The sequence below is a fragment of the Lactuca serriola genome, chromosome 3 (assembly GCF_051521515.1).
Source record: "Lactuca serriola cultivar US96UC23 chromosome 3, Lser_US96UC23_V15, whole genome shotgun sequence".
NCBI lineage: Eukaryota > Viridiplantae > Streptophyta > Magnoliopsida > Asterales > Asteraceae > Lactuca > Lactuca serriola.
In genome coordinates this window covers 34,210,734-34,223,876 of record NC_136410.1, presented here as the reverse complement: position 1 = coordinate 34,223,876, position 13,143 = coordinate 34,210,734, and the positions used below count along the sequence as shown (strand labels likewise).

The window sequence follows — 13,143 nt, the reverse complement described above, 5'->3', positions numbered from 1 at the left end:
ACCCTGTATTCCTTCACTTTCGTCGAATTGAATCAGTCAATGAGCGATATACGTTTCATAGCAAAATCCCTGAAAACTTATCCCTCTACAAGCGTTCTTTCCTCTCTCCATAAGAAACCCTAACACGGCTCCACCTTGTCATTTCATACTGCCATATATAGAGAGTTACCTTTCCTCCCTGTTGACGTTGAAGATCGAATAATCTCTACACACGCACCGCTCACCACTCTCGCTCAATACATAATTGTTGAGTGTTTTTGTTTTTGTCTATTTCAAGTTGAACATAGTTTGATTGATAAAATCATAATGATTTGGCGATGCTATGGTATGTTTCTTAGTTTTTTTTTTTCTAAAATCTTGTGTATGTTTATTTGTGTTCATGTGTGTATTTGACCTTCACCACCATCTATCGCGGTGGATTTGAGCTTCTCATTATGCACACACCTTTCCCCAGGTTTAAGTTTTCTGATTTTGATTCCCTTGAATCATTTTTCTTTTTCATTTTGCTGCAAGGGATTTTGTATTTTGATTTCCAATGGTTGTTCTGCTTCTGTTTGATTTTTAGGTTTTACCCACAGGAGATGTTCTAAAGAGATGTGGAGTCGGTATGGTTATCTCTCTCTCTCTCACACACCGCCCACCACGCCTCACGACCATCCACCACACCGATCTTTGCTGGAATCTATTCATATGATTCAAGAGAAACCCAAAAAACTCCTGAGCATTCTCTCTCCCAAGCATCTATTTCTCTAAGATATGGAACCCTAAAATTGCCTTTTACACCACGGTCACTTGGATGCATATTTCAAAATCGCCTTTTATTAATAGAATGTATATATATAGGTGACTAATTTGATTGATGAATGTTAAGTTGCCTTACATTTTTATTTTGTTTATATTCAGTTTTCTTAAGATGATGCTACACATTATTAGAGCTACTGAGCTGACATCCGATCTAAATGACCTATTTAACTACATCCTACTGGTTTGGTAATAAACTTATGTAGGAGTTAGAGTTATCTATTCAAAGGGCCTTACATGTTATCTTGGTTTGTCAAAAATCAAAATGAACAACTAGATCATGTATTTCTCTTTTCAGGTTGCTGTGGTTTTTTATTAAAGTGGACAAAGATGCCTTAAATCAACCTTTATTTGATATCTCTTGAAAAACAATATTTTCAACGACTTTGTCTTTTGTGACTTTGAATATCAAAAATCTATCAGGTCCACAAATGGAAGTTGGTAAAAATAGAGGTGAGAATCAAAAGGGATATTTTATATTTCTTTTAGAATTTTTGTAATTTTTATTAATGGGTGTTCTTATGTTTCTTTTTTCAAGTCGTACACATGTTTAGCATGACAACTGAGTGAATAATATGTGTGTTATGATGGGAGAATATATAACTTTATATTGGAACTAAGAAATAGTAGCCAAATAGCAACACAGAGGCTGTAAAAAATAGTTGATGTTCTTCCTATTAATTTTCATATCGTTAAAACAAAAAATCTATATGCCCGTTTTTTAGTAAACCTACATATGTTCTTGATTAATGCAGCAGATATTAAGGGCTAGAAGTTACCAAACTACAAAGTGAAAAACAATTATTTTATTTATGGCTAAAGGATTAACTTTGTGTGAGGGTAATACTAGACTTATTAAACATTCTCTTAATAGGAAAAACTTACTCTACTTCTGTACAACATCCAACATTTATAGTTTGCTAAATAAATAATGGTTGTGATCAAAGTATATGTTATCGTGTGCTAAAGAGAAGGAAATTAATATGCGTATGTGTTCCGTATTTCTTTGTTATGGAAATCTGGATTATTACCCTCTATTTCTCCACTAAAAAGAAAGGATGTTGTGTTGTAATGGTTCTTGTGCTATAAATACTATGAAGATTGAAATTGATTTCTAACTTTTTCAGCTTATGTTTTGCGATTAATTTAATTGTTATTTTTACTTTTTGCATCAATGAAAAGCAAACAAGATAATCATCGATATTTTACAAATTAAAAGCTTTAATAAAATTTAAATTGTTTTACTAAAAAAATTGAAATAATATTGTAATAGTATATTTTTAAACATGGAAATAAATAATAATAATAATAATAATAATAATAATAATAGTTATAATTACTTTATTTTTGATATTCGTGATCAATTTTAGATAAAACTGCATAAAATTAGAAGTTGAATAACTACTTCGTGAACATTTTTAAGTTGTTCAATAATTTGTCAGTTTCATTTTCTAATTTGAATAATTTGTAAGTTATTCCAAATTATATCAATTTACATTTCTTGTAAACATACATTATAGTTTTATTTAGATGTAAAATGATATTTGTTAATGTATTGCAAATTTTTATGGAATGTCTTTTACAAATCGAAACCTAAAACTCAAAATCTTAAACAATATGACATACAGACTAAATTTATAAAAGGGAATACAAATTTGTACTTACCTTATCAATCATATTTATATGTTCAATCCTATTTGTTGATAGTTTTTGTTCTCTTTAGAATATAACATCTTTTATGAAAGAAAACTAATAACTGACAGAAGAATTGATGAAAGAGCAGCCTTGACAAAGCCCTACAATACGTATCCACCCCTACCTTTGCCACCATTTCATCATCTTTCTCTCTCTCTCTCTCTCTCTCATTGCCAAAACAAATTATTCGCCGTCCGCCGCTTTACGCGGGTAACGACTATTATATATATATATATATATATATATATATATATATATATATATATATACACAATAATAATAATAATAATAATAATAATAATAATAAAAGTAGGAACCGCTAAAATATTTAAGTAATATATATAATTTTACAAAGCAGTTAAAGTAATATGTAAAACTTTACAAAAGGGTAAATTATAAATTTGACCTATATTAAAGAACTCTAAATGAAAATTTTATAAATAAGGATTAAAAACACTTATTGATTTAGTGTAGACACGCAATTCAATGCAACAAATACACGAAAAATTTATGTATATAGGAGGACCCTTTTTCTAATGGTTAAGGGATGCAAACCACATGTATTTTCGTGCTTCAACAAAACTAAACTAATTTTGTACATATCAATGTCAATTGGCTATAAAAAATAAGATATTCCCAAAACACCATATATTTTTATAGGATTATAGAAAATAACAAAAAATAATTGCTAATCAACAAAATGACCCTGGATATGAAAGGGATCGTTGTGGAATGAGTTCTATCAGCTTATGTGGTCCATCCTGTTTAGAGAGAATCTAAAATGTGGTACCCATCATATATGGGAACAACATTTTAGATTCTCTCAACGATTTTGACAAAACAACTAATTGAAGTGGTACATGTGATAGTCTCAAAAATAGTCTGTTGATAATATTGTGTTTGATTTCATTTCTTAAAATCATGTTTAGAGAGGATCTAAAATGTGGTACCCATCATATATGGGAACAACATTTTAGATTCTCTCAATGATTTTGACAAAACAACTAATTGAAGTGGTACGTGTGAAGGTCACAAAAATAGTCTGTTGATAATATTGTGTTTGATTTCATTTCTCAATTTAAACATGTATGATACCTCTTTCGCACAAAAGCCAATGATTATCGACTATTAGTGGCTTGTCGAATGACAATGCCTCTAGGTTACAATGTATAAGGATAATGAAGAGTTCATCAACTCAATGGAAAAAATCGAAGACACATGTTCTAACTCCAATGGTATATGAACGAATTTTATTGAACAATACCATGAATTTAATTGAAAGTTACATTGATAAGTTTGATGATCACTTTGAGGCCGGTTTTGCCGGAAGTTTCATAAGTCATTCGTTGAATTAATATGTAATTTTCTTTAGTTTTCATTATCCGTTCTAAAGCAGTGCAAAACAATACAAGGACGTTACAACATATTACAATGACATTCAATTAATTCGGGCAATGCCCTTATATGATTTGTCTTAAAAAATATCAAAATAATACAAAGACTAAAACCCATGTAAACTACACAAAAAAATCATGACAGATTCACTAAATTACTATCATTTGTTTTATTTGGTTTTTGCACCAGTGGGAAATATAAGATGTTTCTTTCGGTCATCTAAGTCAACTAATTATGCATTTTAATAAAATTCTCTTTACACTAGGTAATTCATCGTACCGATAAAAATACCCACAATCTTGCTCTTCATTTATGTTCGTAAATTTGAGAGTTTGAGCCATTTGAACAAGAATACATCACAATAATTCTTTTGAATAAGTGTTGGAGATTTGTTGTCCCAAATGATTTTATTTGCAAAAAAGTTGTCTATAATCTGAAACTTGTAGTCCATAGGTCCGAAATCCATAGTTCCCAATCCAAAATGTACCTTTTGTTAGGTAAATAACTAAATATACTTTGATGAGTTATTGAGTTAGTCTAAAATACCTAATTTTAGACATAATGGTTATTTTCGAAACATTTTAATATTAGTTTTGGGAAACAAACTATTTATGTCTTCGAAGCTTCATTATACATATTTTTTTTTTCAATAAGTGGTACCATGAAAGTTTGTCTTGAATTGGTTTCCTTCAACTACCATAATATTGATAATACATAAACCATGTTACCAATTTTTTATTTTTCTTTCCAAGTACAAGTTTTAATTTTGTTATGATTTGTTTTTTCACAAAATTGAACTTTTTTTCACAACGTTGTTTTTAAATGTTTAGAAAAGTAATTTTCCTTACAAATTATCATTTTTATAACTTTTTAAAATTTTCTACAACCTTTTCTACAACTTATATATATATATATATATATATATATATATATATATATATATATATATATATATATATATATATATATATATATATATATATATATATATATATATATATATATATAGAGGTTATTTTGTTTTCACTATCTATTGTGTGTATTTATGATTGATTCTGGGCCAATCATTTTAGTTATTTTAAGAAAGTAATTAATGCATATTACATATTGAAGATATAATGAATATTAATTACATATTCAGAATTTAATATGCATTAATTACTTTTTTAAAATAACTAAAATGATTAGTCCATAATCAATCATACATGCACAGTGAAAACATTTGAACCTAACTCTCTCTTTCTCTCTCTCTCTCTCTCTCTCTCTCTCTCTCTATATATATATATATATATATATATATATATATATATATATATATATATATTACAATTTTTTTACAACTTTTTTCTCAAGCTCCACTTACATATTAATGGTTTTTTCTTTTTGTTGCAAAATCTTGTTTACAATGTTTTTATGTTTTTTTCCTTACTATATCCTCTTACCAATTTTTATAACATCCTCTTAAAAGTTTACATGTTTATTACTTGAGAGTTGAGAAAGAAACACAACCGAACATCATGTTGTATATATTCTGCAAGTCTGCAACCTTGTTACACGGAGGAGGATCTCTGATTTCACGTCACATGATCAAAGGCACATCCGAACACCCCCATAAACCCTTATAATTTCTCCACGGACGAATCTATAGCCCAACTTGTAGAAATTTGGCCTCTTCGATTCTGATTGTGCTTGATGATCTTCAGGGAATAGCTACATCTTTATCTTTAGTGGACGAATTGATTCCGTTTCTAAAATACGCAGATACACAATCCCTGCTTTTTGAATCCACCTCTGAGAACCAACGCAACCCCGTTTCACCTTCAGAACTCAATATCACTACTGGTATATCAAATGGCTGACAAACCCAGCAGAGGATTGGTGTTATACGGTGACGGATTGGCTCGATTCGTCAACCCTTCTCATATCCATCTCCATTCATTAGCAGCTCAATCGCTATGTGGCTTCTTATCACTCCCTCACTTTCCTCCATCAGGTCTTCTATCATAATGCCTTCCGCTATCTTATTATGCTTCCTTTAGTTTGCATAGATTTAGGTGTTGGAATCATGTAACATTTTTGGGGGATCTTCAACCTTTGATTGCAATTTGCAATTGCTATCAGAGCTCTAGGGTTTTGTAAGGGAAACGTGTTTTTGGATCAAATAGTGGAAAATTGTGGGTTGTATTTCAGTATGATGGTAGCATTTCTTATATATATGTTTATCTTCTTTTCCCTTTCCCTTTCCCTTTCCTGTTTTCTATTTACCTGGACATGCATTTGCAGAAAATGTGGATGGTCGAACCATAGGAGAATTTCTGAATCTAGTGGATGCATATGAAGATTACTCCACTTTGGTAACATTTTCTCTGATCAAAATACGATTTTAGCAGATGATAATGATATGAAGGACTGACTTCAATCCATGTTTATCATCTTTCCAGAGTGTAGAGTCTCAAGACAAGTGCATAACCCCACCTATATCAGAGAGGTAATATTATAGATTTACAATACCACTTCTATGAATATGATTATTAATTAATAATAAATATAAACAATGGGTTTTGATGAATTTAGGTTTATGGGAGTTAGAGCAGCTTTAATTACCGAAAATACAACATTGAAATCATGTGGAGACAAACTTGGGCTTTCAGTTTTGCAATCAGATGAGTTAATTAGCAAAAGTTGTTCCCTTTTTGATTCCTCAGTCAATCTTGTTGCTATGGAATTGTTGAAGCTGCTTGGATTTGAAGATGAGAAAGTTTTGGATACAAATAAGTTTGATTTAATTTTTGTACATGTTGGAGGTGGTCATGAAGAACAATCAAATAAAAAATACACCGAGTATATCAACTCTTTGATTGGTGAAATAATATCCAAAGCAAAACCTAAATCTGAGATTGGCTCTAGGCTTCACTTGTCTGTTGTGTTAAGCTATGGGGATACTGAAAAAGATGATGATGAGTGTAATTTTACCATTTTAAACAAAAATGGAAGCATGAAGTCGGATTTAGCTTCATTGATCCCTCGTCAAAGTTACACAATGAAAGGTAGCAATCCGAGGACTAACGTAAGGTAAACACACAGATATTGTAACAAAAATATATATTAAGTTGTACTGTGTTTGATGTGGATTGTACTGAGATTGAGACTGATGTCAACGAAACTGTACCAACTTAAAATTGTTTTTTCAACAGAGAGTATTGCCCGATGCTGATGGCTCAATGGCAAGAGGGTGTTACTAGGAAGGATTTGGTGAAAACCTTCTCCTTTCAAGACTTTAAAGAGGTAGACAACTTAAATTGAATATTTTACTTTATAAATTCCATATAATTGATTATATTGTTGGTATTGATGTTGTAAATGTTGATGCAGAATGGTGGAAACTTGACAATACCAGCTGATAGATTTGTTCATGAAGTTGCTTTTAAACTATGGAAGGCCCCAAAATATGGAGCCTGATCGAGCTAGCTACATTTTTGTTATTTGATAAAGTAAACTAACAGTTTGCATCGATGGACTTTCCCCAAATAAGATTTATGGCTGTTTTTTAAGTGTTTTTATTTAGCGAATAGTTTATATGGGCTTTGTGGTTTGCATTTTGAGGCTTTTGTGATTGTCTTATATAGTTATATTCTATGTGTTTGTGTAACTTAAATACATTTCTTGGGCATGGGTTTCTTCATGTTATCATCTTTTATTATAAATTACACACTATATTTTGCGATAATATAAAGGAAACTAATGAAGGATGTCGATTATCAAAAGTGTTTAAAAATTCATCCACCTATACTAAATATATAAAAAAGTTAAAGGGCATCCAACAAATTGGCGTTGTTTTGTATCCAAATCAACGTAAAAACCGTTATGTTGTTTGGTTGAATTTTAAACCGAAATTATTTAATGGAAATTTATAAAAATCTCAAAGGTATTTTTACAAATTCAATAAAATCATAGTTTATTTAAAATCAATCAGACAAGAGTTGCGCAACCAAACTCACAGAGGAAAATATACATATTTTATTTTTATCAAAGTCTTTTTTTTCCTATTGACTTTACATAGTTATGTAATTTTAGACTTTTAGCTAGGGCCATTATTTTATTATTACAATATAAAAAACATTAAGATGAAATTATCTAATGTAATGGTTTATTATTACACCAACGCCAAAGGGCATACAACCAACGTGGGTTGTATACTCTCCACATAGCACCACCATTGATAAATGGATTTCTTCCACACCAGCCACAAAGCACCACCATTGATAAATGGATGATTAAATGGTATACTCTCCACATAGTCATGATCATGAAGAGAGAAAAAAGAAAGAAAAAAATGAGGAAAAGGGACGACTAAAAGAAGAAAAAAGCTAGAAGCATATGCATCTCGATCATTGACTGTGACCCTTCATCCTACACACCACGAACAACCACGACCGTGGCACCAGGGGTGGTGTGCACAACCGTGGTGCTGCCAACTTAGCTAGGAATAATCAGTGACAAGTATACCAATTGGTCTAAGGTTTCTACTTCATCAACAATGAGTGCCAACCCCGGGCATAAACAAATTAACTAACTTGTAGAATTTAACATCTAACCACTAACCAACCGTTCAAAAAAAAAAAATCAACAATCACCGTTGTTTTTTAATTGATCCATCAGTCATACCACATGCATCCCAATACATAACTTTCATCATGTTTTATGGTTAATTTTATTATTATAGTTATATAAATTATAATGCATAATTTGAACTTCAACAACTTTTCTTATTTTTATGATGATTTACCGGTAGTTTTTATTTTTGATTAATGGTTTCATTTTTTTATATTTAATGGATACCGTAAACTGAATCCAAACTGTAAAGACCCCTAATATTATCCATTTTCTATTAATATTTAAAGGGTGACAAACTGGATCGGTTTGGTTGGGCCGGACAAAGGGATCTTGGTGCCCGGTAACGTTTTGTTCAGGATGCACCTTGTGCTTAAAGGATTGTACTTTCGCCTTTCTCCTAACACACGCAAAACCACCGCCTCTCACAACCGTTACCGGCTTCCCGCTGGCGCTACGTCTCCTACCACTCCACCCCTGCAGGCGGTCATCAAGCACTTCCGATATCTCATCCCCTCGTTAACCATGGATTCAATCGACGGAGCCTCCGGTCCTTCTTCGTATTTAGATTGTGCCACAACAACCACTGAAGATGCCGATACACTTCGTCGGAGTCGAATTTTATCGAGCATGCTCTACTTTGATGTACCTATCTCGAAGGTTTGTAATCCGAAGTTTAAGTAGTCGAGTGATTGTGTTCTTTCGTTTATTTTAAGTTAAACTTCAAATTTTAATGTATTCTTCTTCCTGCACGAAAATTTCATCATACGAAGTTTTCGTTTGATCGCTTAGTTAGTTTTTGAATGATATTAATTTGTTTTCTTTTTCTTGTTTATCAGGCTCCAATAATCTATTCGACTTCTTATGATATTTCTTTTCTTGGAATTGAAAAACTGTAAGTATATACATACCAATACCTTAGTGTGTTCATTAACTTGCTGATTCTGATCATCAAGCTTTAAGCGTCCAAAGAAATGGTGGCTTACTATTGATAGAGATGATACTTCCTCGTACTATAAATTTAAAACAAAACTACAATTCACTGTGAATTTCAAATATATTACTTCAAATTTCATGATTGGATTGATAGGTATGTTTGGCGCTTTAGAAGGAAAACATACGTTATTAGATGGAACTTTATGACAAATATTAAGAAGTGCTAGTTCGATGTTGGGTAAAGATCAGTTGTTTCATCACTGTGGATCTTGTAGGTTGGGGAAAAACTTGGGAATAAAAAATTTATAATCTCAAAACAGTCTGTAATGGATTTGGAAGTAGTAGTATCTCCATATCTTGGTATGTGTAAACAGGCCCACATTTGCTTATTTATTATGCTCTCAGTAGTTCCATACCTTGGTGTGTGCAGATCAGTGTTTTCTGACATTGAGCTTCATTTGTTGCTAACTAATATTAATGCAGGCATCCATTTGATTCTTCTAAATGGGGTCGCATATGCCAGTTCCTCATTGAAAATGGCGTTTTGGAGAAAACCCATATAGTTGAGCCTCTAGAAGCAACCAAGGATGATCTTCTAGTGGTATTAGTCATTTCTTTTTCAATATAATGTTTGCTTCATTGCTCTTATCATTAGTTAATGGAACATGAACATCACTCTCCTTCAAACATAGCCCCCTTTTGTAATGAAGTTTTTAAAGATTATTGCGTGTGGCAGGTTCATTCAGAATCATACTTGAAAAGTCTCAAAAGTAGTCTTAATGTCTCCATAATTACAGAGGTGGGGTAATACTATCTTACTGTGAAATGATATGGGAAATGGACCTTATTGTGATTTTATTTATCATTTGTATGAGTTTAGGTCCCTCCTGTTGCAGTATTCCCCAACTGCATTGTTCAAAAGAAGGTTCTTTATCCATTTCGTAAACAGGTAACAATATGGGATATGAAAGCTTTCATATTAATTTTATTTCACATGCTACAAATGTTACTGATAAGAATTGGATTTAGGTGGGAGGAACTATTCTAGCAGCTAAACTTGCTAAAGAGAGAGGTTGTGCCATCAATGTAGGTGGTGGATTCCACCATTGTTGTGCAAATCGAGGAGGAGGGTTTTGTGCATATGCTGACATATCTCTTTGCATCCACTATGCTTTTATCCGTCTAAATATTTCAAGGTATTTTATTTATTTACCAATGATTTCATAAAACCTTAACTCACTTGGCATATTTCTAATTCTCTCAATTTGAAACTAAATGCAGGGTTATGATAATTGATCTGGATGCTCATCAAGGAAATGGCCACGAAAAGGATTTTTCAGATGACAGTATGCTATTGCTTCCTATTCTTGTTTTTCCATATCACCAACTGAGTCAACTCATTGTATCTACTGGTTACTTGTAGGAAGAGTCTACATTCTGGATATGTACAATCCATATATCTATCCACTTGTGAGCTGTCTTCTTCTAAATCATATTCATAAACTTCAATTTTGAACTCAAAAATAATCATTTCTTATTTAGGATTATGAGGCCAGGAGATACATTGATCAGCCAGTTGAAGTTCCTGTAAGTTGATTATTTGTTCTATAAATTCTTCTGATGGCTGTGCTTCAGGGATTTACACATTCTTATTATGTTGTCATCAGAGTGGAACCACAACAGATGAGTACTTGATGAAGCTGGATGAAGCACTTGAGGTAATTAAGTGTTTTTTTTTACAAGACTCGAATATTCATTGACCCTTGGAGTGAAATATTAGGTTGCAGGAAGTGCATTTGATCCTGAACTTGTCATTTACAATGCTGGAACCGATATTTTAGATGGAGATCCATTAGGAAGGCTCAGGGTAATGCTAGACTTGTATCTTCCCATTAAAAATGTCTCTGATTTGTCTTAATAGTTATGCTAAATTGATTATCATTGTCATGATCAGATAAGTCCTAATGGGGTAGCAATTAGAGATGAGAAGGTATTCAGGTTTGCTAATGATAAGAACATCCCACTTGTAATGCTGACATCAGGTCCTCACAACTTCCATGACTTTCTCTCTTTTTTTTTTTTTTTTTTTATCAACAAGTTGAAAAGGAAGGAAGTTAAGGAGCTGTAATTTGTGAGATTTCAGGTGGTTATATGAAATCAAGTGCCAGAGTGATTGCTGATTCAATTATAAACCTCTCAAAGAAATCCTTGATCACCATGGGTGGCACTCCAAGAACAAATTAGACATCATCATGTATATGCATATTCATCTGGTCAGTGTGAATTGTGAATTGTGAATTGTGATTTAGGGTTTTATGTGTTGTTAGAACATGCATGCACAGATTTGGTATTTTTGTAATAGATACAATATATATAATATATACCATTTTTTATTCGTGGATGTACACTTAGATTCAAGTACAGAAAATGGCTAATGATAATTAGAAGATACATAGAATTAATCAAGGAAGAAATGAATAGTCATCTTTTCTTCTTCAACTATGATATTCATATTGCTGATTTCTGTGGTTATTATTACTTGCCGTTTCTTCATCACTTCTCCTCCTCCTATTCATCTCTAAGTACATTTCCTCAATCATGGGCTTCCATAGTCTCACCCTCGCATTTATAAACCAATTCGATACCTGTTTTCCATTAATCTCCATTAGTCAGTGGCATCTGATGTAAATTAACATGAAAAACGAGGCTTAATGTGTACCTGGCTCCTTGTCAATCCGCTTTTTACAGCCAATAATTGTTTCTCCGCATCCTTTGGATACCTGTGAATTCAAGAATCAGATCCATAAATCTTAAACCCTAATTTAACATCAAACATGAAACGAGAGTGATGAATGAAAAGCTTACGGGTGAAGGAAGTTCTGAAACATCCATGCACGTAACACAGAAACAGATTTTTCCGGAAGCCCTCTTTGCGGCCTCCATAGCTGATGATCTTTTCTTCTTAGCTGCTGAAGAGCCCATTGCTTGGGTACAAAAGACGACAGCTCATCTTCTCCTTGATCCATGGTGCTAAAATCCGCCCCCATTGAAAGTATATAATTACTTATCCTCTCTCTTAAACTTTTGTAGAAAAACGTAATCGTATGAAGAGCAAAACAGGCATGAACTTGCGGATTCAATTCTGTTACAGCATGAAATGCCGATATCACCGTATGTATCTCATCTAAACACTGATTATACCGCTCATCCACCTGTCAACAAACAAATTTCACCAAATTCACAAGTCAAAATCAAGTTAATATGGATTTTAAACGACGTGACGTACCATTTCTAGTAAGGCGAGCAAATGCTTCTTTTTAGCTTCGACACTTCGTCCTTTGAAAGCATGAACAAATCTATGATCATCGTATTCGTATTTGTTGTTTCCATCTGAAAATTCATCGGGAGCAATCATCGGTTTATAGCTGACCGGGTCAAGGTTTCCGAGTGAGTAAGTCGCGATTTCCGTGAGGATCTGTTGCATCGTATGAAGATAACCGTTGGATCCAGATGAACATTGCAAAACTTGGAGCGGTTTATCGGTTATAGAATTAGAATCGAACCCTAACGAAAGACTTCTACTGTTGCAGGAACTGGCTTGTTCTAAGCTTCCCAACTGTCTTCCTTGTAAGGAAAGGTTACTGATACCAGAACACGTGGCAAGACTCAATGACAGCTCATTACCATCTAAACCCACGCTATTTG

At 32.6% G+C, this 13,143-nt stretch overlaps 3 protein-coding genes across 3 annotated transcripts in view; 2 read left to right on the top strand and 1 right to left on the bottom strand.

The window, feature by feature from the left end:
* The first annotated feature begins 5,366 nt into the window (after nucleotides 1–5,366).
* LOC145091852 (rhomboid family protein) lies at nucleotides 5,367–7,561 on the top strand. The gene is made up of 6 exons (XM_079029667.1): nucleotides 5,367–5,884; nucleotides 6,175–6,245; nucleotides 6,333–6,379; nucleotides 6,466–6,963; nucleotides 7,086–7,176; nucleotides 7,264–7,561. The coding sequence occupies exons 1-6, from the start codon at nucleotides 5,743–5,745 to the stop codon at nucleotides 7,348–7,350; spliced, it is 936 nt and encodes a 311-aa protein (XP_078885793.1). The 5' UTR covers nucleotides 5,367–5,742; the 3' UTR covers nucleotides 7,351–7,561.
* Nucleotides 7,562–8,803: 1,242 nt separating this feature from the next.
* Nucleotides 8,804–11,833, top strand: HDA2 (histone deacetylase 2). Its single transcript, XM_079029666.1, has 13 exons — nucleotides 8,804–9,162; nucleotides 9,342–9,397; nucleotides 9,922–10,039; nucleotides 10,175–10,237; nucleotides 10,319–10,387; nucleotides 10,468–10,634; nucleotides 10,720–10,784; nucleotides 10,862–10,908; nucleotides 10,981–11,025; nucleotides 11,106–11,156; nucleotides 11,219–11,305; nucleotides 11,393–11,480; nucleotides 11,582–11,833. Exons 1-13 carry the CDS (start codon nucleotides 8,863–8,865, stop codon nucleotides 11,680–11,682), a joined length of 1,257 nt encoding a protein of 418 aa, XP_078885792.1. The 5' UTR covers nucleotides 8,804–8,862; the 3' UTR covers nucleotides 11,683–11,833.
* ATH1 (homeobox protein ATH1) overlaps nucleotides 11,789–13,143 on the bottom strand; it is a 3,030-nt gene continuing 1,675 nt past the window's right edge. Inside the window, exons 2-5 of the mRNA XM_079029665.1 lie at nucleotides 12,725–13,143; nucleotides 12,304–12,650; nucleotides 12,158–12,218; nucleotides 11,789–12,083 (exon numbers count right to left, since the gene is read on the bottom strand). The exon at nucleotides 12,725–13,143 is cut by the window's right edge and continues 394 nt beyond it. Of these exons, the coding sequence (XP_078885791.1) occupies nucleotides 11,934–12,083; nucleotides 12,158–12,218; nucleotides 12,304–12,650; nucleotides 12,725–13,143 (977 nt within the window). The 3' untranslated portion in view covers nucleotides 11,789–11,933. The remainder of the gene's footprint in view (nucleotides 12,084–12,157; nucleotides 12,219–12,303; nucleotides 12,651–12,724) is intronic.

Coding starts and splice junctions, on each gene's coding strand:
- LOC145091852 (XM_079029667.1), top strand. CDS start 5,743: ATGGCTGACAAACCCAGCAGAGGATTGGTGTTATACGGTGACGGATTG. Junction 5,885..6,174: donor CCCTCACTTTCCTCCATCAG/GTCTTCTATCAT, acceptor ATGCATTTGCAG/AAAATGTGGATGGTCGAACC. Junction 6,246..6,332: donor ATGAAGATTACTCCACTTTG/GTAACATTTTCT, acceptor TCATCTTTCCAG/AGTGTAGAGTCTCAAGACAA.
- HDA2 (XM_079029666.1), top strand. CDS start 8,863: ATGCACCTTGTGCTTAAAGGATTGTACTTTCGCCTTTCTCCTAACACA. Junction 10,040..10,174: donor CCAAGGATGATCTTCTAGTG/GTATTAGTCATT, acceptor TGCGTGTGGCAG/GTTCATTCAGAATCATACTT. Junction 11,481..11,581: donor ACTTGTAATGCTGACATCAG/GTCCTCACAACT, acceptor GTGAGATTTCAG/GTGGTTATATGAAATCAAGT.